Source organism: Ammodytes marinus (assembly GCF_949987685.1).
Source record: "Ammodytes marinus genome assembly, chromosome: 13".
NCBI classification, from domain to species: Eukaryota; Metazoa; Chordata; class Actinopteri; order Uranoscopiformes; family Ammodytidae; genus Ammodytes; species Ammodytes marinus.
The window spans coordinates 26839174-26865376 of record NC_137217.1 but is presented as its reverse complement, the minus strand read 5'-3'; the positions used below and the strand labels follow the sequence as shown (position 1 = coordinate 26865376).

The following is a 26203-nucleotide window of genomic DNA, read 5'->3' as shown; positions in this document are numbered from 1 at the left end:
AAACTGTTGTCTTTCATTTTTAGGAGCCTGGCTATTTTAATTAAAAGACCATGGCCTCGCGCTGGCTACTTCTCCTACCAATGCAGCCCATGCATGTGCACGAGCAGCGCGCGCAGGACCGGGAGCGCGCGTGGAGGCGGTCCGGGGCTGCCTCAGTTTTTCTGTAATCGCTTTTCTGCTGCTGCTGCTACCTCCAGTTAAATAGCTAGGACACGGGAGCGAGCAGACGGCCGTGCGAAGAGGAGGATATACTTTTTTCGGTACCTTGGGATTTTACGACGCGGAATTGCAGCATCGACGGCCAACCGCCAGGTAATATCAACATTCGCACTCAACTGTCGTCCTTAGATACGCGAAAAGTCAGAAAATGTCCCGGGAAAAGTGTCGTTTTTCCAGTTTTCTAGTGAAGGAGGAGGAAAGAGAGAAGGGGGAGGAGGGGGTGGATGTGTGTGTGTATGTGTGGGACGAGCCTCCCTTTGTGCCGAGGCAGGGTCACTGCTCTCCAACGCACAATGTGGACACTCGAGAATCGCCGAGGATCCGCACATTTCCCCCCCGCGGTTCGGATGGCCCTGCCCGGCCACCGTGCTGGCATCAGCCCCGCTCCTGGATCACTCATTGCTGCCTCGGACGAGAAACGCCTTCTTCTATGCGTATTTTCAATGACTTTAGGAACACGAAAGGCCTCTTCTCGCTTCTCCTCTTTGATAATATACCCCCTTTAGTGGTAACATATCGCCCCCCACCTACCCCCCTACCCCACCGGCCTTGTAACGTTATCCAGCTCCCTGTAATGTTTACGGTCGCTTTTGTAGGACGGCTCGGCTTCAGTCCCGACCCCCTATTGTGTTTTTCACCCCCAGCTAATGTTGACCTATAGCCGGTTTGAACAAGCAATTAAGTGATGTCTGATAATAGACAAACATCTTAACTCTACTCAAATGCCAATATTTATTCATTTATCTCTTTTTGGGGGTGGATTAAGCTATAGCCTACTGTATAATCTCAAACCGGGTACATTTTAGTGCCTATCATTACCGTGAAACGCCCCCCAGGGAAAGCCAAGCCACTTCACTTCATCGTTTTGATTAACTTCTCACCTATCACATTACATCGCTTTCATCTGTCTGTCTTTTCTAGAACATTTCAAGCACAGCAGAGCAGATAGGCCTTTATATATTTAACTGTGTCTTTGTCGTCTGTAAAAAGGGGAGCTTGCTTGAATCAATGTTAAACAATGCTCATCGATGATTGTGTCTTAATTTTTGTGTTTAATCTTCGTCCAATGATGACATGTGTATTGCTTTCAGACAAAATAAACCCTGCGAGGCTCTCGAGCTCTTTCATCCATTTATTAGAGCGCATAATTGACCCCAAAACCCACAGTATTATCCAGTATTTGTTTGAAGAAAAAAGGGTATAACCACGATGGCACAGGGTTTTTATAAATCTAGGCCAGTAAAGCTCCTCATATAAAGTCTTCCAAACAATTAGCCTGTAATTTAATAACCCCTTAGTAGATCATTAGGGGGGAATGGTTTATTATAGACATATTCAATTTAACAAGGGCTCTATACATGTGTATTTCACTGCAGCACTGTAGGCTGTTTGACAAATGCATTTTTATAAGCTCACCCGCTCTGCTCTGTTTTAACTCTCATCTGCGTCCGGTTGTACATTGACTCAATTAAATCCGTCTCAATGGGGATTCTTTCAAATCTGCCCATTTAGCTGAGATGGCACAGGCAAGCTATTTGACATTATATAGTCTTCATTGCCCCCCGGAGTGAAAAACTTGCTTCGCCATGGTCTCATTTAAAAGAAAAAATCCATTATTTGTTCCCCCAGGGCCCACGATGTCCAGCGAAGTGCAGAGACCGGACGACAGCCCCAGCACCAGTGGGGGAAGCTCGGACATTGAACAAAGGGAGTCGGTACCACCGGAGCAGGAGCGCGAGCAAGCACAGCCCAAAAAGAAAGAGACCAAGATATCCAGTAAAACCGCTGCTAAGCTTTCAACTAGTGCCAAGAGGTAAGGATTGGAAGGATGAAACGCACACACACACACACACACACACACACACACACACACACACACACACACACACACACACTTGTACCAGGACTTCAATCTTTGTGAGGACCCGCATTGACATAATGATGCATTCCCGAGCCCCTTACCGATGGTTAAAACTAGCCCTTGCAAAGATGCACACACACACGCACACACACACACACCACAAAAAAAGCCCTGAATATGACTCTGGAGATTTACACAGGAGTTGTTTGTTAAACTAAAGGCCTCTCCCCCTTTGTGCCCTGCGGGTGTGAAGTTATATAAAGAGACTGTAGTCCCCGTAGGCATTGTCATTTCAAACATCCACGCTAGTCAGTGTGACACTAAACCCAGCAGAAAGGAGGTAAGAAACACACTCGAGTGCCATTGCTGTCATTTGGAGAGAGAGATTCCCATTCCAAGTCTGTTTGTTTGAATAGATTTACCTCATGCTTCACCGCACTCTCACGTCTCTCTCTCTCTCTCTCACCACAATCTTTCACCTCCACCAGTCTTAGCACTTATTCCCAAAAAAAACAGAAAAGATTGGCGCTGACAGAATTATGCAACCGCATGAGCAAAAAAAGGGGTTGGCTGAGGTCTCTCTGTCTTTTTATAACAACGGGCGATATTATGCACATCTCCCGTTTTTAATGTCTGTGCCTCACTTAAAAGTCCTCCTCTATTAAGAGGGCCTTTAACACAACACAGGGCTGTAACATGGAGAGGCTTCACCGTTCACTGTGTTTATGTTAACGTTGAGTTTCAGCAGCAGCAGCAGTGTTTGCACTCTGTCACCCTTCACAGTCTCTGAATCATCAGTTTGCACGCTCGTATGAAACTTTTAGAGGCAACTGTGTTCACCCTCACTCTTGGCGTTCAGTTTTCATTGTGTTTATGCACCACAGACAGCAAGGAGATGGATAACAACACATAAAAGCATCAATCATCCGTATTATATTTAAGCTGCGGTAATAAACCCAGATCTCTGTGCTTTTCATTACTTTATGCCTGTCGTATGGGCCTCAAATGAATCCTGACACCATTTACGACATGGCGCGGGTGATATAAGAAACATATGAGATGTCTCAGCAGTTGGATACTGTTGTGAACAGCTGTAGGTAGAGTGGCACCCATCCACTTTTATTTGGTTCCGATTTAGGATTTGCACATGGATTTCGAAAACTGATTCCAATACAAGAGCTGAATTTTCTTGAGCATTATTAAACAGTTGAATGCTTCTATTTGGATTTGTGCTGCAAACAAAATCTTGTAGTGTTTGCCATCCACGCAAACGATGGCAAATTGACAACTATTTCAGGTTTTTCAAAGTGAATATTTTAAATAAAAGTGCAAACACTGTGTAGAGCAATCAATGCACACTAAAACATTAAAAAAACATCTTTCACATCAGTTCAAATTCGACAATGGTTGCTTAATGCTTAAATATGAACGGGCAAATCCAGTTGGTGTGTATGTTAATGCAGCAGCAACAACTGGAAAGAAACAACAGCATTATTTATCCAAGAGAATGTGGTGTAAAAGGACCTGGAATAACCTGATGAGACTTTAGAATATGGATTGGTACATGGATCGGTGACGTCAGTCCGATAGCCGATAAGTGAATTACGGCCGTATCGGCACCGGAAACCGATACCTGAACCAATCAGCCCCATCTCTAGCTGTAGGTTCACCTGGTTTAACGTGGGATTAAAAGCCCCATTAACCTCATCACAATCTCCAAACATTTGCTTCACCATGGCTACAGAAATGGTCCCTTTCTTCTGCTTTTATATTGTGGCAGATGTATCCTCCCAGTATTGATTTTAACAAAGGAATCTCTCTCTCTCTCTCTTCCAGGATTCAGAAAGAGCTCGCTGAAATAACTCTAGACCCCCCTCCCAACTGCAGGTAAGACATCGTTATCTTTCCAAAGCATTTCTCTAATGACTCATAAGCCTGTATGAATGCTCAACGCTATAATGGAGGTAGACTGCAGAAATGTGCTTCTCTCAAGGCTTCCTGTCTCTTTTAAACGGAAAGGCCACGCTGTGATGCACTCGCTTTTGTTCCTCTAATGCTGCTGCTAGTGTGTGTGTGTTTGTGTGTTTTTCTTGTTTGAGATGGTAATCTCAGGTGAACTGGAGTGACTGTAGCCCGATCTGGCGGCTGCGGCGTTGTTGTTGTTGTTGCTGCATAACGCATGCTGCTGCAAAACACAGCCCTTTAGATCACAGTATTAGTGTTGCACTGAAATGGAGGAAACGAGAAGCAGTGTGACTTAAAAAAAGAAACCTGTTTCGATTCTAGTGTGTGTGGTTCTCCACCCCCCCCTCTTTCTGCTGGGGGATTTACCGCAGACAATGGTTATTGTGTGTGCCTCTGCCGCGGCTCTCGGCTCCTTTTGAGGAAGAGATATGGTCGGGGCGAGTGGCAGACCACATGTCCATCGGCCCCTCTTTGACACGACAATAGGGAATGCCTTTGGGATGTATTGCCAAGAGACGGCTTTTATTAACTTAAATAACCCAAAGTGACACTGATTATAGCTCCGTGTATACTCTACTATGAATCGGCTCTCCACCGCAAATTAAGACAGAAAATGGAAGAAGCGGGTCCTCCTCGCAAAACACGGTAGACACTTGTTAGGGAACGCTGATGTGTTCTGACAATTTTGTTTTGGGCAATATTGGTTCATAAAGGCACCTGCTTAAAACGATTAAGGAAAAAAAACCAGCTCGGCATGACTCATCTGGCGTTTTGAAATGACTACACCCCAGACGGGCTTGTTTATTGGATGAATTAATCACCCCTGCCGGGTCTCATCAGAATCTCACCATCATTAACGATAAACATTGAGCTAACCTTTTCGTTCCCGCTCACGGCCCAGTTTTGTTATTGCACCGGAGGCTAAAAGAGATGTTGTTTTTCCTGGAGGACTCTTAATCTATTTCACAAACCCCTAACACCCTCCCCCCCACCCCCCCTCCCTCCCTCCCTCCCAAATAAAGTAGGTTGGCTCATAGGAAGGTTTTAGCTCGAGGACACGAATAAGTCATTTGAAAGTAAAATAATCGCTAGTGGAAATTTCACAGTCACCCCCGTCTTAGTGTGAAACTAGTTGCCTGGGAAACAATTAAGCTTCTTCGGGATAATCCTTTTCTGAGTGTGTGCGTTTGCGTGTGTGAGTGTTCCCTTTCTCTGCATCTAAAACGATACCACAATCTATCTAATAATGTGTATTTTGTTATCCAACCCCAAATAGATAAGCTCTCTTTTAAAGGCACAGTGTGTAATATTGGAGTATTTTTGCGTCATCAAGTGGTGAAAGCTCAAGATTGCAACGCTCCCCTGCTAACTCCTCCCTTTTTAGATAATTTACAGACAAGGACAAGGAGCTAGTTACTAAAGATGGCATCATCCACCACTGCCTCAAGTCTTTCTACAATATTATCAAGTGATTTAGTTATTTATCCTATAGTATACTTCTTCTTTGTAACAGGTGTATTTCTTGCGGGACACCCATATCAAAACGTGTTTGTCCGTTCTGTGCTACTGTAGAAACATGGCGGTGTTACATAGCAGTGTGCGCTACTCCTATAGATTTAAAACGCTCATTCTGAGGTAACTTTCATTTTCAGGCGATTATACACTAACTAAAACGTTCTTATGAATGTCATATTCCATTTCTACCAAGTCTGCTTTGAAAGACTAATTCCTTTTTACACACTGCACCTTCAATAATGACAGGGGGGGTTCAGATGCCTCAGACGCCACATTTCACATGCAAACCATCACGGCAGCGCACCATTTACATTCTCCCACGAATGAGCGCACACGGTGGAGCTGGAGTCATTGTCGTCATTTGTATGCCGCGCGCTCCTCGCTTCCCCCGGCCAGGTTAGCCTGAAAGGTTATTCATTTCATTCGCTGCGACACAAATGGAGTCACAGACTGTTGGCAGACAGAGTTGTGTTAAAGAGATCCACTTCGGTACATTCAACTATCGCAGGAGCTAGGGGAGGGGGGGAGGCCCAGTTGATGTATGTCATCTCATCTGTTTCTAGGTATAGAGCACTCCCCCAACACACGCACACACACACACACACACCCACCCCAGCCACTTTGTCCTGGTCGGACAGAATTTGCCGCCCTCATCATGTAGTTACAATCTGCAGTCTCCTTCGTATCACCTACAATCTCTTCAGTATCGCCTCCAGGGCTGTGAATGGGAAGGGATCGTGCTGCATTTTTTCTCTGCAAAATGGAGTGCTGTGCTTCGTGTAATGTCAGTGTCAGATGTGTGCTGAGAGCCAGGATTTACCATTTAGTGCCTTGGAAGTGTTGAGGATCTGATATAGTGAAACATCTGTGGCAGCAGGACGTGCAGCACCATTTTGATAAGTCTTAATACAACGCCCACGCCTTTTCTCCCAGCATCTTTCTGAGGTTACTGTGTCAACCTCCAGCTGCATTTATTATTACTTAACTGATTTTGCAACAGCCCGACCGTGTTGATAAATCACACCCTTTGTAATGTTTCCTGGCTTTTCCTGTGACTACAAAGAGCCTTTTAATATGAATGCTTAAGATGTTTAGAAAAATCTCTTTCCATACAGTGCCTAGAACAAAACTCTCATTGTTTTAGTACTCTGTAAAAACCGATAGCAAGTATTTCAATTTGTCTGCGAGCTTTATCTCAGTCGCTCCGCATTGTGACAGCACGCTCGTCACCTTGGCAGTTGTCATGCATGAAACGAGGCGGGGAACACGCCAAAGCCCAAGAGGATTTGACATGGCAATTATTCTCTCTGTCATACACTTCAAATACATTGTACAGGCAGCTAGGGCTTTCTACACCTATTGATGCAAATGAAGAAGAAGTAGTTTTCCTGCCCGTTTAACTTGCACAAACATTGTTGTAATGTTACTGGGAATAAAACTAGGCCCATTGCTGTTACTGAATTTCCAATGCTATTTAGATTTAAATTAATAGTGTTTTCCGTGCAAAAATGTGTCGCTCTGATGGAAAATATGGCGGCTGTTAACTACTAACTAACTACCCACAGAAGGTGTTTTAGTTTTGTAAGCAAATGCTTGTTATTCAGGTGAAAGGTGTTTTTTTCCCTTTTTTCTTCAAGTAAATCCTAAGTGGAAAACTTTACATTGATCGCCTGGTATAACAGCTGCAACCATCTATATTTTCATTAGTGAACATTGTTTTGGTTAAAGTATCATGCAGAGCACATGAACAATTTGGTGATTCTTAAACTGAAATAATCGTTCCGCTTTATCTCACATTCCCATCTCCAATCTAAATTCAATCTCTCCCACGATTGAAAAGGTCCTGTCATAAACAATAATCCTCTCTGCTTCTCAGATTCTATTTCATACTTGTTATCTTGTTTATTTGCATTGCTGCTGTATCAGGAATTAGTTTTAGTTGTTTGTTATTGCAATACAATGGCTGTGACTCCTGTGACTTGTTACAATTCCTTTCTTGTAATGTTGATCCTCTGACACCAACCTTTTCAAGCGGAAACCAAACAAAGTCATTTTGACATGGTTGGAATTACAGCTACTGGCGATATATGTTGCAATTCTGGACCGCTGTGCTGTCGGAAGTCTTTATCTACTTCTTCACAGATGGCAAAACAGATACTTTCACTGCGGCTACAATGGAGTGAGAAATGTTCAGCTGACTAAAACATAATAGCAAATGTCAGGTTTCGATGTCAAGTTAACCCATGCGGATTCAAATATTCTGCTGCTGTTGGACACTGCTGTTCAGCAATCATAGCAGAGTAATGATGGAGAGGCAGAGATAGCAATGTCCCATCCCCAGGCAGCTCAAATAGATCTAATGCATTGCAGCTGCAGCCCATGGTGCATTTTGAGTAACAGGTTCTCCCCTCTCTTCTGTCAGGTTGTCACAAGTCATTCCAGAAGTGTAAGTAACCGCTCACTGAAGTGGAAGGAGAAAGGTTGAGGGAGAGTTAAAAAAATACGTTTCACAGCACAGAATAGCTCCTGTAATGCGTACTGAGTGTAACACTTTAGTGCATCAATATACAGAACTGGGTATTTATTTAAGCCAACTTTTTCTTTTATATAATTTTCATGTGAGGACAAAAGCAGCTTCTCTTTTCTTGTGAGCAATGTTTCCAAGGTGAAATGACAGCGTCGCTGGCAGGTATCACCAGCCGTAGTGAGATAGCTTATTAAGCCAACGTTTGCTCCATTAATTGTGTAAAAAAAAAAAAAAAAACTCTGACTGACATGTTTTAATGTTCCCCCGCGACTCTTTTTAACACAAATCTTGTAAATGTCTTCTGCAATGCATTTAATGGCTACATACCTGAAAGATAGCAGGTCCCTGGTCCCAGGCAAAACGTGAGCATCCATGGAGAGGACATGGAAATAAAGAAATAGCTTTGTTCTGATGTTTCAATGTAGAGTAAAGTCAAATGTATTTAAATATGGAGCTATTTAGTATATAAGGAAGTATAGTTGGCGGAAATGCCGATATTCACCGCTGGAGTTGTGTTCTTACTACTGCCCTTTGCACACTGTTTCAGCACATAGTGAAGTCCAAAGCTTGACCGGTCTGTTTACAGTTGCTAAGCAATTATTGGACACTCGCCGCTCATGGGAGGAGTTTAGCAAACTGTCAATCACTTTGTCAACATATTGTGGTCTCTTGATTACCATCAGCTCACTACCTCAAATGTCATTCTTCCTCTAGTTAAGCTGTATCGTATGGCTGGTCTTTGGGAAAAAAATAACCTTCTTTGGTGGCAGATTTTTCCTAGTGTGATGTAATGCCCCCATGATGCCCAAATACAGAGCTGTCACTCCCTGATGACTTCATGCAAGCTGCAGGGAATAGGTCTTTCCATAAAAGACACACACACACACACACACACACACACACACACACACACACACTCACAGCTGGTCACTGTATCACAGGCTCACTTGCTAAAAAGCCTCGACATGAATATGTATCTCCATTATCATCATCACCAAGTCTCACCAAGGAATGAGGATCTTCTTTATTGAAGGTTCTGACCTCCAATTGTCTTCTAGCTGATGGGATCATCTTCATGTCTGACGGCTGCATATTAGTTTTGTGCCATGCCTCTGGGGGATTATGTGCAAGAGACACACACACCATTTTTCACCCAGTTACCATTAAGCCCACAGCAGGGAGGGTTATCAATATGCATGAGAGGGGCGGAGGGACGTGGACGGCAGGCACAGGGGGGGTTGAGCTGCAGGAATACCTCCTGGGTATTCCAGTTGAACAGCGTTTTGTGCATGGCAACTTGGAATGAATTATCGCGGGTAGAATCTTTACTATGATGTCAATTCGAAAGCAAATAAAAACAACAAGAGACCGCTTAAAGATGATAGCTATAAGTGACCTTGGATAAATCGGCTCTAATCGATGCCTTGTTCCGTAATCAAAGCCTTTATAAATATTGATGTATTTACAGGCACCCTTCTGTGTCTGACGCTGGGATGTTCCTGACCTTTCAGTGAAGGTCTCGTCGTCCACTGACTGCAAAGTCTTACAGCCCTTCTCGAAGGCACACTTCAGAATCCGAATCGCTTTGTTCAACAAGCAGCAAGAATAAAAGGGAGATGTTTGTGCAAACGCGTATCAAACATTTGCATATAGGCACAGGGCAGGGTCCGAGACTAATGAGGAGGTTCAAGCACAATTGACCTTTTCAAAGTTAATTAAATGCTTGTGAAAGCAAGAATGAAGGAGCAAACACAAATGGGGAAACAGGTTTTTAAAGAATTCACCCTTAGTCCAGTCCCATTTTTTTCTGTTGAGTTGCAATGCATATGAAAGAAGAGAAAGGTTATGAGAACTTTAAAAGCAGCTGAAATCAAAATGAGCAAAGATTGAGGGAGATGGATTAATTGAAAATAAAAATTAGATAAAAATGTACCATGTCCTCCGTTTACACCAATAAAAGTCATACAATCTTAGAATTTCAAACTCTTTATTTTCTAACATTTGGTGTATTACATCTTGGATAAATAAAAGGGCTCTCTGACATGCTGACTGGTAAAAGTCTTATCTAAAGCTAGATAAAGACATCTCGGTGCTAGTTCAAGAACAGGAGGGTGATATAGCGTACAGAGGGCCACCATTCTCCTTGTGCACCAATGAAACATCTGCTGAAAAAAATGTCTTCCCTAGAAAACCAATCTGCCCTCATCACTTCTTCCCCTTCGCACAACGTTTTTTTCATTGGAAAAAAGAAATACATTTGCTCCTATAGATTGGCGAGAACATATGCCCTCCCTCCCAACACCGGGGCCTGAGTTTAAATTATCCTTAATGTTTTTCCACTGCGGCACTTGTTTGACAGCGAACACGACCTGCCTTGATTCATGTGTGTCATTGAAGTCTCGATGTCCTCATTTGTGAGGTAGTTCTCTGGCAAACATTCGTCCACACAATCTTATTAATGGGCTCGCGGGGAAGCCGAGCGTGAAGCGCGGCGTGTGGACATTTTGTGGTGGTTTGAGTGCTGCTGCCATTACACACTGCATCACATCACCGTCTCACAGAAGCAGTTTAGGTCATTGAGAATGACTGAAGAATGATAATCTGACACCAACGCAAACGGAGAAGTCTTTTGGCAAGCGAACAAATACAGTAACTCTGAAGTAAACAGTTGCTCCGAGATCACATTACCCCTTAGGACTGGGATCTGAGCCGTAGCTCACTCTTTGCCAAGAAGTGTTTTAATGACATATTTTCGGGGCTAAGAGGGTTGAAATGTTAACACTCTTAACATTCTGTTGTAAATGGTGAAATGAGTAATTACCATTGACGGAAATCCCAAAGGAATGCCCTTTTCTTTGTCCTCATTTGTTTAACCCGCGGCTTTAAAAACCCTTGTTACATTTCTCTACCTGCAAAACCAGGGAATTAACCAGAGGTGTATCCGGCTCCGACAAGCAGATCTGGCAGCTCAGCTTGTCCTGATCACTGACCTTTTGGTTATAAGTCCATTCCTTCAGCCACATACACCACATGGCTGCCCACAGTGCTTTTATCAAAGGAGCTAGAGAGACGGAAGAGGCCGGCTCTAATTATGGATGAATAGACTTTTGGTGCAGAGCTGTGGAATTTAAAAATATTAACATCTCACTCTTGACTAATTTAGTTCCTAAATTGCAAGAGGCTGCAGTTTTGTCTCTGAGGCAAATCAGTTTTTCAAGGCAGTTTCTTTTCCTGAAGCAGTGGTGCTGTGGATCTCTGGCCGGCCCACAGATTTGCACGTTAGCACAAATTCTAACTCGTTTTATTCAAGCGAAGCAAATGTTTATAATTACCCCTCGACTACACACGCACTACATTTGACTTTTATGTTCTCACAGATATTATTTCAGAAAAGCTAGTGTCCACAGCAAGTGTGATAATATCAATATATGACAATGTGCTCTTCAAATGTTTATATTTTTCTGCAAAATCGTGCAACTGTAGTCCTCGTTTATGGAGCCAAAGCTTTTCGTTGGGTCATCTTTCAACCCTGGGACCGCATCAGTTCTTTGTCGGCTAAGCGAAAGTTTTATGACTCATGATGTTGTGTAGTTTTCCTCTTATGCAAAGCCTGTGTATAATGGTAATGATATATGCCGTGCATTATTCATTTTTAGCCAGAGGCAAACATTTGCTCTGTCTCAGACGCTGGGTGCATGTAGCAGCAGCTCAGATGCAGAGGAAAAAAAAAATGCTTACCGCACTGAAATCTATGTTTTTACCTCAGAAGCATCTTGCGGTGGATAATAAACAGATCTGCTGCTTTAGTTACTGATCTGCCAACATGACCCCATTGAGGACAAAACCTCCTGAGTGAAATGCCAGTTCTTCAAACCTCTCTTTCAAAGTATGCTGCTTTTCTCAGTTCAATACTGACTGTGCTGTCCAGATTGATTCAGCCCAGCACGCCTGGTTGCCCTCGCGCGGGAATAAAATTGTGTTATTCCCTTACGAGTTGGAAAGCACGCAACCATCCACCTACTCAAACCATTTTGCCTTGTAGCCAGAGAAAACCGTCCGGCCAGTAATTGCAGTATTCATTGTGCAGATGAACAATAAAAGGCTTGATTTAAAAAACAAACCATGTCATTTGAGACAATAAAGACAAAGGAACGGAGGAAGGAGGTGTCACCTCGGCCGTTGAGCTGCACAGTAATTGGTCTTTTTCACGGTCGGAAGGAAAGGAGATTGCTTCATTAAAGTTCCTCTTCTGATAACCGCAGCAGCAGAGGAGATCTTAACTGAATGACGGTGCCATTAGGAGGAAGAAAAAACGTGCCCGTGGGGAATGAACTGGAATGGCGAATAATGCAGATAATGGCTTTATTTGTGCATGTCGGTATTCACAAGCTCCCAAAACAGACTGAGTCACATTCAATTACTGGTTTGCTTTGGTGCTATATTCATCAGCCCCTCTGTGCAGGCTTTGGCTCAGACGGCTATTTACCTGCTACAGTAAACAGATCAGTGTGTGACGGGAACACACGGTTCTGGGCTTGTGTTTTCACCATGAACAGTAACATGTTATGATGGCGTGATTTTGTTTTTGACCTTTTTTAAAGGCTGTGTCAAAGTGATATTCCATCCATCTGATCTTTTGAATGTAACAAGATCTTTTGAGTATCAAACACTCGCTCTCCTTTAGACTTGAAATGTGGCTGTAAAAAGTGTGAAGTTTCCCCTTTCAAACAGCACACCAGCTGTGGGGAGCTTGGATTCATGCCGGTTACAATGGTTTCCTACGGGGAAAGTATTTACGGTTGTCTGAAACCTTTCATAGTGCTCCTGCAGCACTGCGCCAGCCACTGTCCATACATGTGCTCATATTTTCCAAATGGTCATATTTTCACAGAAATCTGACTTGCACAGGGTATGAACCAGGTGCATCTGTTGCAGCGAGAGTCATATCATTTACATTTCAAATAAGTGTTTGTGTGAAATCAGTTTTCCGAACGGCGGCAACAGGAACATTTGGAAGAGACATTTTTCTTTGAAAGGGTGTCAATGTTTTAATGTGGTAGAATGTCATTTTACAGCACTTTCACTTTGTGGTTGCCTCATTACTATTAGGCATGTCCCTAGATTACTCCACACCAGTTAGTTAGCTTTACATAACTGGAAACGAAGATAAAAAATTAACATCCTCGTTATATTTTTCTGTGGACTGACTGTTAATAGTAGTGCACACAGTCTGTCGCTAACATTATACACTGACCAAATAGTCTTTAAAGCCCTACAATTGAACTCTTTTTTTGCTGTTTCATTTGACAGGGGACTGCATATTGTATAACAGTTAATTAGGGCTGCCCCCTGAAAGTCGATGATTCGAATCATCAGTCGGGAACCCCCGCAGTCGACCCAAATTCTTCAAGTCAAACCATCGTTTTTTTTGTTTGTTTTTTTCAGTCAGTGTACATTATAATAAAAGAGAAAATAAGAGCAAAACACTGACGTAATCATGCCAGGGCAATAGGTGGCGGTAATGTGTCACGTCACGTCATAGAAGAAGAGTGGTGAAAACTAAAGAGGAAATGGCTAAAGAAAAAACCAGGCCCCCAGGATGCTGCCTTCTCCGAGCAGCCAGCATGGACAGGTGGCCACGCCTGGTATTACACGCATTTGACTGTCTGGGACGGGTCCGTAAATCAAAATGGAGATCATAGGGGCCCTGCCCCATTCATTCCCAATACAATTTCGTCAAACAAGAATGTATCTCCGCTAAATTTTTTCTGGATATCAATCAAAGGCTCATACTTTTCTTTAGACCATGTACTAATAGAATGGAAGTTTTCGCTTTTCAAAACGCCACATAGAAAGCGTTTTATAGCCGTTTTTATTTTCAGTTTTAGCCGTTAGGCGTGTAGCCGCTAAAAGGAGCCGTAGTGAAACAACCGTTGCTTCGGCCGGCCCGGCCTCCGATGGCGGGAGGAATCTTCGTTTATCACTATATTACTTTACAACGACGGGGTGTAATGTAAAGATTACATACAGAGAATCATCGGGGATTAGTAACTTATACTTCCATGGTCGATAAACAATGCAACTGTGCTCGTCCCGCTTAGCTTAAAGCACGGACATATTATAACGTTACACTGAGTAACGTCATGCTTTAGGGGCGTGCCAGGGCTCACATGAAGCAGAAAGTCACTTCCTTGTGGCTTCCCTGCGCCAATGAGCAGCTTTCATAGGAATGAATGGGCGCCATGTTTCAGTCCGGTGTCCATTTCTTTATATGTCCATGGAAAAAACCAAAGCAGATGTATACGTTTGCGCTGTGCAAATTGCGCACCATAAATGCCTATTGATTCTGCTCTGCTTTGTGCTGTAATAAAGATAGGTCGCCTTGGAAACAATTAAGCCCCTGTAGACTGCGAGCATCTCGTCTTTTTTACTTGTGCTAATCACCATTCTCTGCAGCCGTCAGCGGCTCTGTGTTGTTTCTCTCTCACAGGCTCGCTGAGGCTCGGGCACGCTCGCGCTTCGGCTGTGCTCCAAGTCCCCGGTTCACTCGTAAACTGATTTTTTAAATATATCCAACCTGGAGGTTGTTTATTTTAAGCTCTGTTTTCGGTGGTCTTAAAGTCAGTTTTCAACTGTTTTCGGGTTGACGGTTGGTCAAATATCTCACTCCAATGCACTTTTCTGATTGACAAATACACGAATAGTCGAAACTCTGGTTTGAACAGGCAGATCCGATTCGACTGAGAAAATTCCGAGTCGGGGACAGTTAATGTTAGACTCTATTGCTATATCACAGTCAGTTTAGGTTCAGGAAAAAGAACTATCCCTGCAGCTTACTTACAACTTTGGTTTTGACACTTGCATTCTTACATTCATTCTGGTCCGTCATTGCAATCTGTAATGTGTCAGCTAAATTCCCCACATAAATTCACACATTTCCTTGTGAATGTATGTGTTTTTTTTATACGATCAGAGTAGATGAGTTCACCTTACCTGTGAGTGGTAAAGGTGTTATCTATTGACCACTTCTGTTTCATCAACTTAACCCATGCCCTGATGTCTGTAGGGAATTGGCTCTGAGTGATAAATTAGCGATTATGCTGAGATTAGCCTGTAGCTCTCGTGCCGCAAAATAAAAGGTTTATCTTTTGGCATTGGCACCAATCTGCATGTTGCCCTGTCTATGGAATGAGGCAATGTGTATGATTAAATGTGCAAAAGACATTGTGGTCTCACATACTACACCGTATCATGGGCAGGAAAGGTCATTCAATATATATGGAAATTATTACTGCTGTCTGTGATTATGGGGCTTGGATAGTTTTCAGCAACTGAGAATGAAAGGTAAAAAAATGGCAGAAGTATGTCTGCGGTAAATCTGTGTTCCTTTTTATTCTACAAAGAAACAGTTTCCCTTATCCTTCTCGCCTCAAAACTGTGCAGTCGGGGACTATTAAAATGTCCATTCTTCAGTTGCAGTTTGAGATGCAATTACTTGCTTCCTTACAGGTGCGACAAACACTATGACTAATGAATCATAACAACGAAACAAGCTAGTGTAGATACTGCATTTAGGGAAGAATCTAAACAGGTTTTTTCTTCTAATAAAAATAATATTGACAAAAGGCTGGATTGCACAAACGAAAGGACCTACCCCGAAGAAGGAGAGCAGTGCGTTTCTGTGGTTAAACACTATTTTGGTGCTGTGTTGCAGAGGAAGCAGCCCAGCTGTCAAAGTGGGTTCCTGCATGAGCGTAATCTCAGAGGACAGGGCCGTGGCAAGATTCTCACGGACACCCGCACCCTAATGTATCCCAGATTCTTGAAACAAATGACCCTAATACTCAGTGAATCAAGCCGTTTGGCTGACATTGCAGATGTAGTGTTACTTACACCGAGGGTGTTATTATCGCAGTCTACAACAATAAGCCCATAAGCAGCACTGTTAACGTCATGTTATTATGGCAGAGAATCATCTGTCTGCTTGAAGAGAAGATTGCTTTTCCGCAGAGAGGAAAAAAAGACAGGAGTGACTCGTAACATTTATCCGTCTGTCAGTTTCAGTTTCTGGGCTAGTTGTTGGATCATTGAGAATGGTTTCTTCTTAGACCTCCTGCGAGGAATGTTTAAAAATGTTTTTACCTCTGATGATCATAAATGACCTGTAACAGCAAACAAGACCATCAGTGAAAATAATTTTTATACAGTTTTAAATTATCAATGCCTTTGCCGATTTCCCGGTAAGTTAGACAAAATGATTCACGGCAGGCAGGCCAGAACATCCTGTGTTTTTCGAATGGTACTAAAAGCACACGCCGCCGGCGGGCGCTCACACAGATCTGTTAGGACAGCAGGTGCAGATGTCGTAAAAACACTAAGGCTTACATTTATTCTCTTCACATTGATTCAATGACACAGATTCTTCCAATGCACAAATGAGCACTTTGCAGCCGTGCATGACAAGAGAGAATGCTGACGTGTGGAGAAATGTGTCTCTTGGTTAAAAGATGCACTTGCACAATTGAATTTTACATAATGCCTTGATAACACAATATTAACTGCGTATTAAATGTCAGTTGCACGGCCTAATATTCTGCACAGCAATAAACCAAGGTCAAGGAATCGTCAGCCACTTAACCGCTGACATTAACCAAGCATTAATTAAAGCCTGGCTGAATTGGATTTCATGCAAGCACTCAACGGTGCTACGGATCTGTGGTGAGAGACGTGATTCAACTTGAGTTCTTGCGATGCCCTCAACACCGATCACCTCTCCCCTAAACTAAATGGCCAAGTGAGAGAGACTGTCAGATCCTGAAAGAGCTGCTGGCCCTCAACCAGCTGCAACAAAGCACCGCAGGAACGCCCGCGCCGGTGGGGGGAGGAGGTCTCCAAGCAACAGCCAGCGGTGGCATGCACATTCAGCTATTGACTGAGCCTCTATCCACAGCCCTTGTGCGGTTGTCAGATCTCGTACCACCATCTCGCTACAGAGCGGTGAACCTCTGCCGTGCCCGTCCTCATATCTATCTTTCTATCGGGAGTTAATAGTCACAGGAGTCACACACTGCTACAAACTCATCAGCCTCAAAGGAAGTGAGCATTTGGATCTATTTGGAGATGTTTGGAAATGGAATAGGCTCTCTTTCACCGAACTGTCAGAAAAGCTTTTATGGAATAGTCTAACCGGTAATGGAAGTGTTACCCTGAGGTGTATGTGTGTAGCACAGAAATAAGTAAGAGCAGGTTTCACAGAGGGAAGATTGCCTTGAGCGAAGAAAATAACCTGTCTCTCTGTGTGGTTCTGTCAACAGCAGAGTATAAAGTAATGTTTTGAGATGTAATACAGTGGCCAATCATCAGCCACATTTTGAAAGATGTTTCGATCAGTCAGTCGGGTTCACACGGCCTAATAATAAGCACAGCAGGAGAAAGTAAAGGCAGGCGCATGCTTGAAGTTAATAGCTTTGTACAAAATGTCACCCAACCTCATATGAAGTGGTTATAACTGAACGGCCCGCTGTTTATTGAAGGCTTTCGTGGTGTTGTACTAATTTTGTAGGTATGATAGCAATAAGATATTTTGGCCATTCACCGTTTGCAATGGACATGCTTGCCGGATTGTAGCATACACCGTGAAGTAAATGTGATGGTCTGCATTGGTGGGGGTGTGTTGCTCCAGGAACGGATGAGACATGTTTAGATTAAGTAACAGATTCCAGAATTTGATTGTGGTTTATCAGATGCCGAAATGCTCTACAGACACAGGATTACCCAACTCTGGAAAGTTTGCACATGCAGCGTCAACTATTTTATCTCTGGTGACGACGACTGTGTGTTACAAGCAGTGTAGTAATCCACCAGCAACATGTGCTTTCACTTCTTCGACTGGCCATCGCAGTATCTTTCTGCATGATGTCACGTTGCTGCAAAGGTTTATCCAGGGCCACATTTTTCGTCTTAAAATAAGTACTTAAGAAACAATTGGACGGATGTATCAGTTAGTGAGGGACAACACTTCAAGTGCGTCATTAATTGAACAGTTTTTTTCTTAAAGCTAATCTAAATTTCACCCCAGGCATGACTTCCTTGACATGCTGAATTCCTTTTCTCTAATATAACTTTTTGTTGTATCACACAACTGAGGAATGTTATAGGAACAGCTGAATCTGACCACCAGATTCATACCGCGGTTTGTCCTCACTTTATATTGTTATGACAGGCTTTCCAAGCACAAGTAACTGCTGGCTATCCAATGCCAACATCTGTCTCTTGTGTGCCTGTAAATCCTCGTAGTTTTAGGTCATTTCCTGAAGTTGGTACAGATATTCGTCTCTGTCTGACCAAAATGTGAAAAAAGAGTTTGTTTGGAAGAGACACACAAACTTGCATTTTCATGTTATTTGATGCCTTATTGTCACACATTATGGGTAACACGCCTCCGCCTGCCAATACAAATGGCACCAGTATTGTTAATCCTTCATAATATAAATAAAACTGCCTAACATTTTTTTATGTGAACATGCCCTTTAACACTTTATTACCAGCTGTTTCCTTTATAAAGCAACACCCTCCATCAGTACGGTGGAAGTTATCAATTACTGCAGTACCTCTTAAAGTATTAGGCGTGCAAAGAGAAATGGCCAGTATGTGTCCCATTCCTATTCACCAAGCAGGGTCCTTTGTACAGTCTTTGCTTTTATTGGATTTTCCACTCGTATTAAAAAAAAAATCCGGGAATTTCTTTGTGCTTGAAACAACATAAATCCAGATTGGCGAAGGCCTTATCGCCAGTGTATTTTGAAGTAATTCCCCAGAGAAGAAGTAATCATAATTAGCTAATTAAAGAAGGCTTAAGAGAGGGGCAGAGTGGAAGAGTGGCAAAGTAGATTAGTGGGAATGTGCATGTGTTGACACCGAAGGAGGAAGGAAATGTCTACTGTCTAATTTCTATTTAAGGAGAGTGATCGGTTTTCAAGGACATGCTTGGAGCCAGATGCTGCTTTTAACAGTCTGCTTGTTTGAGGTTATTACACAGCTATGTTCATGAAATCTGTGTCTGTCTGGGATTATTGCTTTATGTCTAAATATAAGCGAACAGCAATACAGTAACACAAAAGGTCCTGAGTGAAAGCAAAACCCCTGTTTGTCGGGGCAGTTCGCTCGTGAGCACATCTGCCAGCAGCTAAGGGTTGGCATTAAACACCATCCCTGGTGGTAATTACATGAAATTGTAGGGATTGTTCATTGTCCCCGGCTTTGTGATCTGGACATTGTCCCGGTCTCTTGTTGGCTCTGCGCCAGCTCAGGGTCTTACCACAAACAACAGTGGGGGGAGGGGGCCCCTTAATATGGAAATGGCATTAATTACTGAGCCTATACAACAGATGTGACCTTCAGCCTCCACTCTGCATAAATACTCATTTCATGAAAATAAATCTTGAATATGAAATAATTTGGCACTGGTTGGTGTATAAGTGCCGCTTTAGTATCTATTTTCTTACCGTCTAAAATACTTTTCTTTACATGTTTTGTTTTTACTGATAAACTCACTGGTTTACTGGTGTGGTGTGTGTGTGTGTGTGCTTTAGTAACTCAACTCCCAATAGCAGGCGATCTTATCTTCATCATAATTTTGAAAGATAACCTAAATCCTACCAAAATATCCTTGAACTGAAAACCCTCTCAAACCCCCACGGCCTTCAGCAGCATTGCCCAAATCTCCATCATTAACTTGTCAGAAGCGTAAAGCATTTACCGCCTGAGCTGCTCCTTCCCCCAAATCTCTGTCAAGCCCGCTGGCAGTTTGAAACACCAAGCTGTCGATTTCCATTTCGCCAGGCTGATTAACATATTAACATGTCTTTTGTTTCAATTTTTTTTCTCCAGCGCTGGCCCCAAAGGAGACAACATCTACGAGTGGAGGTCGACCATCCTGGGACCCCCGGGCTCCGTGTACGAGGGGGGCGTCTTCTTCCTGGACATCGCCTTCACACCCGACTACCCATTCAAACCCCCCAAGGTCGGCAGCCAGCTAGACATAACTGTTTATATGTCAACTGTTATATTTGGATGTTTGAGAGGAGCTGATCCAGTATCAACTTCCTCCTGCACAGGGTCTGGGAAAGTGTGGGGAATGTATCTGGCTCATTTAATGATGTGGAAGAGTGTGGACAAATCTTGCACACAGATTGGACTGTAGTGATAAACACACTGAGCTCACATGTTCTTCCATCATTGCCACACAGTCCTTTTTTTATTTTATGTATTGTTTTTATCAGAATCATTTGCAGTTTCATATGACCATGTGGATTGTCATTTTCTAGCAGATGCAGAGCAGCATTAGTATTCATTTGCTTTTTTAGACCCTGAGGAAAATATCGGGCTTTCTTCATAGCGGCTAAATGCCCCACTGTGTTCACCAGTCGGTTGGGTTTATGGTTGTTTTTCTAGCTGTATGCCGTAGAGGAAACCACTCAGATGAGAGGCAGTGAGAGTGAACCAAAGGTGTTAAGTCGCTGGCCGGAAAAAAACCAAAACAATGCACTGAAAGACGCTGAAACCCAGCCAAGGTTTTTATATGGACAATGTCCTTGACAGGCAACCGAGCTGAATTGTTCTAACGCTATTGTTCGTTTGTTTACAGATTCGAACACTCGCTCACGAATCGTGTTAGTGTTGGTCCAGTCATCTCTCTAATTATCTTCCAGATTACACGCAAATTATCCTCTATGTGGGTTATAAATCGGTGGAGCTGGTGAGGCATAAATACTAGGGGTGGGAATCTCTAGGCACCTCACGATTCGATTCCGATTCAGAGGTCAACGATTCGATTCAAAATCGATTCTCAATGCATCCCGATGCAATTTTTTTTTACGTACATACCTATGTGTGATTTAAAAAAATATATTTATAGTTTGCTACTCAGAGTTTGCTAATCACTTCCTACTTTTGTGATCTTTTTTTATTTATTTTTTATTAATCGATTAATAACTTTTATGAATCGATTCGGAATCGTTCGAGAGAGAATCGCGATTAATCGGAAAATGTATTATTTTTCCCACCCCTAATAAATACAAAATATACCAAAAAATATGTGTGGTCATAAAATAAAGGTGACATACATATATTGCTTCTCAGTTGGTGTCCTCACACAAATCTCGTGAACGGCTAAATGCTGATGACTGAGGTAACTGACTGGTTACCTTGAGTATGGATGACCTACTTGTGTTCAAAATCAAGGTATTGTTGTTGGGGAAGTGATGAGGAAAACACAGGGTGGACAGACTGCACACAGTTTGAAGTAAATCCCACAAAATGGCCAGTGAAGTTATATAATTATTGTTCAGCTTGTTCTTGCCCAATCATTTTGATTTCATCTGAGCTAGGTAACTAATGCTGCATGGCCTAGCACAAGTCCAGTGCCCATGGATAGGGAAGCATCAGGTATAAAGATGGAATGGATAGTTAAGCTGGACGTTTATGCACATTGACGACGGCTTTATATGACAAAAATGAGGTACCAAGGAAGGAAGTTATGAAAGTAAAGCTAGGAGAGCACCGTATACATCACACTGGTGTCATCTGGGTTGTGTCTAAATCCTGAAGTGTTCAGTGCTGAGAAGGACTTGTTTTATATGGTGTTGTCTGCAGAGTACTTTAAGGATGTTGAGTGTTTGTCATTATTGAACAGGAAGATTGCCAACGGCCATCTCCTTTTTAGTTTGCAGTGCACCCCATTACCCCCCTTCACTACTTGGCCTTCGGTTTTCTCTCTCCCTTCTCCGTTATGCACCCCTCCCCATGCTCGCTCGCCCTCTTCTCTCCCTCATTGTGCTGTGTAACCACCAGCTCTGTGTTTGACAGCAGACTCAAACAAATCCACAGGCTTTCTGTTGCCCCTCCGATACCTCCTACCCTTTCCGTCACACTGTGATCTGCAGCCAAACTCAAACTCCACTACACACACGCACACCAACACACACGCACACACACACACACACACCCGTGTACTTCTATCTTTGTGAGGACACTCATTGACATATTGCCCTCCCTAACACCCTAACCTAAACCTAATTCTGATCAGAAGTCAGAACCTTAAATCCTAGTCTTAACCCTCAAACAGGCCTTTGAAGATGGGGATCAGGCAAAAGGGTCCTCACCTTCCAAAAATGGCCTCATTTTGATGGTTAGAAGCTACAACTGGTCTACACAAAGACGACTGTACAAGTGCACACCCCCCCCCCCCCAAACCCTTCGGCATGTAGCTCTCTATAGAAACGCTTCAGTGGAGCTCAGTTGCTGAATACACTCAGACTAAAGCCTTGGGAATTTTTTGGACTCCAGAGTCAGTCTCGCTTTTTAAAATCTCAAGATTCTCTAACAGAGAATCAAGAGCTGACAGGATGGCCAGGTGGACGTGTGTCTGTGTGTGAACTCGGGCCAGGAGAGGATCTGTGATTCTGCAGAGGCGTGGGGGTGGAGGTGCCGGGCGGAGTTGGTTATTTATAACGTCCTGCCCTGTGTGATTTTTGGGAATGCCAAGGCTCATTAGAGGTTTCCTCTGGCAGGTCAGGGTCAGGGGCAGCAGATGTTGTGGATTGGTCCTGACACTTGACACCACTGTTTGCCTCCGCTGCTCCAAACAGATGTCAAGCTCAAATCTAAGCCGAGGAGCAGACGACATAAACAGGGGAAGGTGGGTGGCTAGGTTGGGGGGGCATGTTATGAGCACAGTTTGAACATAAATACAGGGGACACTAGCCTAAACTTTATGGGTCATGTCATGCACCGTTGACTGTGACAAGAAATGGAATCATTCACACCTGGGTTCTGAGGTTCAAATTGACAACAAAACGGTTATTGTTTGTTGTTGTGCTTTGATTTTACCATCATGCTGCCCTCTGTTGGTCTGATTCAGTAAACAAGGTTGAAATGGGAAGTGAGATTTTGAGTAGAGGGAGTAAATGCTGTGTTCACGCACACAAAAGAAGAAATAATATGATGGTTCACTGACTGCAATTTAATACAGTCCTATTAGATATACTGTGTGTTTGTCCACACATCCGGCTACAGTGACAAATGTTGTTCAATGGCCCTCAGTGGAGCAATCAAGCTGGCCCATTATACCGGCTATGATGCTGATACATCAGCGTTGATGTGAATAAAAGGGGGGAAAAAGGAGTTGAAAGGCCCACAGCAGCTTTTAACTGTCGCCTATTATTACTCCCAGTTATAACAAGCTCTTCAACCTGCCAGACTGCACAGTAAATTGTCTCTTTTTCTTTACACACATCCCTGAGCCACAAATGATGCTGTCCATATTTTGTTTTATACCCGTTCTGCAGCTAACATGCTTTTATTTGAGGTTTTTAATCATCATCATATTCGAGTCCTCCTGTTAACTCTTTCTTTCCTCTGCGGGACTGTGTTTTGTTTTCTGAAGTCAGAGTAATGTAACATAAATGATGCTATACATGTGTACAGCAGCGGCTCTGACTGTTGAACTTGTACGTTATTTTAAAGTGGTGGCAGTTGTGTAGTTAATTAATTCCCATTTAATTTGTATTGTTTATTGACGGTTGCTCTGAAAAGACGCAGCAGCAAATGACCAAAACAGTAATTCTACAGTAACTACTCCACAGGCCATAGTTGATCTCTATAAACCACAAATAAACATTTTCTTTTTGTGCTGTTCTTATAGTTGACATTCATTCATGCCAACAGTCTCACTGTTAAGAAGCTTGTGTTTTCACTGTTTCTATAGTTCTAAATTGTGTGTGTGTGTGTGTGTGTGTGTGTGTGTGTGTGTGTGTGTGTGTGTGTGTGTGTGTGTGTGTGTGTGTGTGTGTGTGTGTGTGTGTGTGTGTGTGTGTGTGTGTGTGTGTGTGTGTGTGTGTGTGTGTGTGTGTGTGTGTGTGTGTGTGTGTGTGTGTGTGTGTGTTTTTTTTCAGGTAACATTTCGTACGAGGATCTATCACTGCAACATCAACAGTCAGGGGGTGATCTGTCTGGACATCCTGAAGGACAACTGGAGCCCCGCCCTCACCATCTCCAAGGTGCTGCTGTCCATCTGCTCCCTGCTCACAGACTGTAACCCAGGTAAGGCTCTCAATGCATGGACACTTGACAGGGTTTTGAATGTTATTTTAAAAGGTGCACTATGAAACTGTTGGTGTGTCAGCGAATTGTACATTTTCTAAGGCATATTCTATGTAGAGAAAATATGTTCTGTAAAATAACTGCAGGATGTGCAAATGTAAATATATCCCCCTCCCCTAAAACTACATAGTGCACCATTTACTTCGGAGATCTTTGTTGTGAAGTAAGTAAGTGAGTGCTGGAGTGGCATGAATTTATCTGCCTTTTACTGAGACGTAACTGAGAGAAGTCGCTCTTTCTCCTCTTTGAATGTGATGTTTACTTTCACTCGAGGCCAAATTCAAGTTGACACGCAGTCAAAATGAATGTTTTCCTGATTATTAACGGTGTAATACATAAGCCATGACCGATTGAAATGCGCATTGTTTCCCAAGGCCATTTAGCACTGACGGATTGTTGGCACAGTCAGTGGTCTGAAGTGGTAAATAAAAACACACATTTTCACAGCAGATAGGAGCAAGTGAGCTGCTTAGAGAAGGGATCCACAATGATCGTTCAGTGAAAGAAAAAGAATATGTAAAATACTATAATAACAATATGTACTCCATTATGCCCCCTTTGTGATCTGATTTTAATACATGAATAATTTATTTGGGGCTGTTGGTCTTGTCAACAAACATGGAATGTCCCGCGTCAAAGGAAGCAACGCCATGAATTGTAATCTCTAAATATAAAGGCTTGTTCACTTCATAACATATTTAAATATATAGCTTGTTGATATACTAGGTGTTACTATATGGTAACACCAGGCGAAAAATATAAGGCTTGTTAATAACAGGTTTAAATATAAGGCTCTTTAATACCAGGTTTAAAGGGGGCCTCTAAGGCATAATCCAACTCAGTCCTCTTTCAAGGCTCTGATATGCACTACAATTATTTGAGTGTGTGTTTGTTTGTTTGTTTGTTTTTAGTGTGTTCCCACAGATCCAATAGAAATTGATTAATGTTTCTGGCATAACACATCCACCCGTGTACAGATATTTACATAATCTGGGCCTGAGAGAACAACACTGTTCACAAGTCTCTGTTTACACTAGATACGCACTTTTTGTGACTCCCTGCTAGTGTTTCTGGCTAATGATTTACACACTGTGTCTTTTCTCTTGTCTCTGTGCATTCCAGCCGACCCTCTGGTGGGAAGCATCGCCACACAGTACCTGACCAACAGAACGGAGCATGACAGGATAGCCAAACAATGGACCAAGAGATACGCCACATAGGCTCCCCGCCACAAACCGTCCCCTCCTGCACCTCTCTCTACCTCTCGCTCTCACCCTTAGTCTGTCAAAGCACACTCACTAAGTGCAACCGTATGCCTGCCCTACTATCGCCATTATCCTCCTCCTCCTCTAACCCAACCTTTTATTTACCTTTTCTGTGTAAAAAAACAAACAAAAAAAGAAAGAAAATCAAACAAAAAAAAAATGTCCTTTTGTTCCTTGTTGACTTGAAAAAGCTTCTTTTTTTATACAAAGAGTAGATTGGGATTTTTATTTTCCAATATCTGAATGTTGGAAGTATTGTATTGGAGTAAAAAAACAAAAACTCAGAATATTATAATTATCATACGCATTGTCCTCCAGCTTATACAGTATGTATTCTCCTTTTCTTAGTGGCACCTGGAACAAACATGCAGAATATATGCTTTTTTCTTTGTTTTCCTTGTTTTTATTTTTTGTTTTGTATTTTGTCCTCAATATCTTATCTGCATGGAACAGGAGGCTTTTGCGTCAATGGATCCTTCATGCTTTTTAACTTCCTCTGGTTTTGTTTGTACTGTATGTATTTTTTCAAAGGCTTTTGAGGCAGACCACAAAAGTATAGGTCTGCCTGTGAAAGAGGCAGGACTTGTATATTTACTGGCTACCCGCCACCTCTGCAATTGCAGAGTGGTTTGTTGTGCACTTGTATTACTGAAGCACCCAATAAAACACACTGTGGTTGGCTTGTGAGAA

At 42.7% G+C, this 26203-nt stretch overlaps 1 protein-coding gene across 1 annotated transcript; it reads left to right on the top strand.

Annotated features, from left to right (window-relative positions):
- Window positions 1-170: 170 nt before the first annotated feature.
- LOC307259180 (ubiquitin-conjugating enzyme E2 E2) lies at window positions 171-26203 on the top strand. The gene is made up of 6 exons (XM_080038931.1): window positions 171-312; window positions 1849-2032; window positions 3917-3967; window positions 19977-20109; window positions 24041-24188; window positions 25371-26203. The coding sequence occupies exons 2-6, from the start codon at window positions 1857-1859 to the stop codon at window positions 25466-25468; spliced, it is 606 nt and encodes a 201-aa protein (XP_079895057.1). The 5' UTR covers window positions 171-312; window positions 1849-1856; the 3' UTR covers window positions 25469-26203.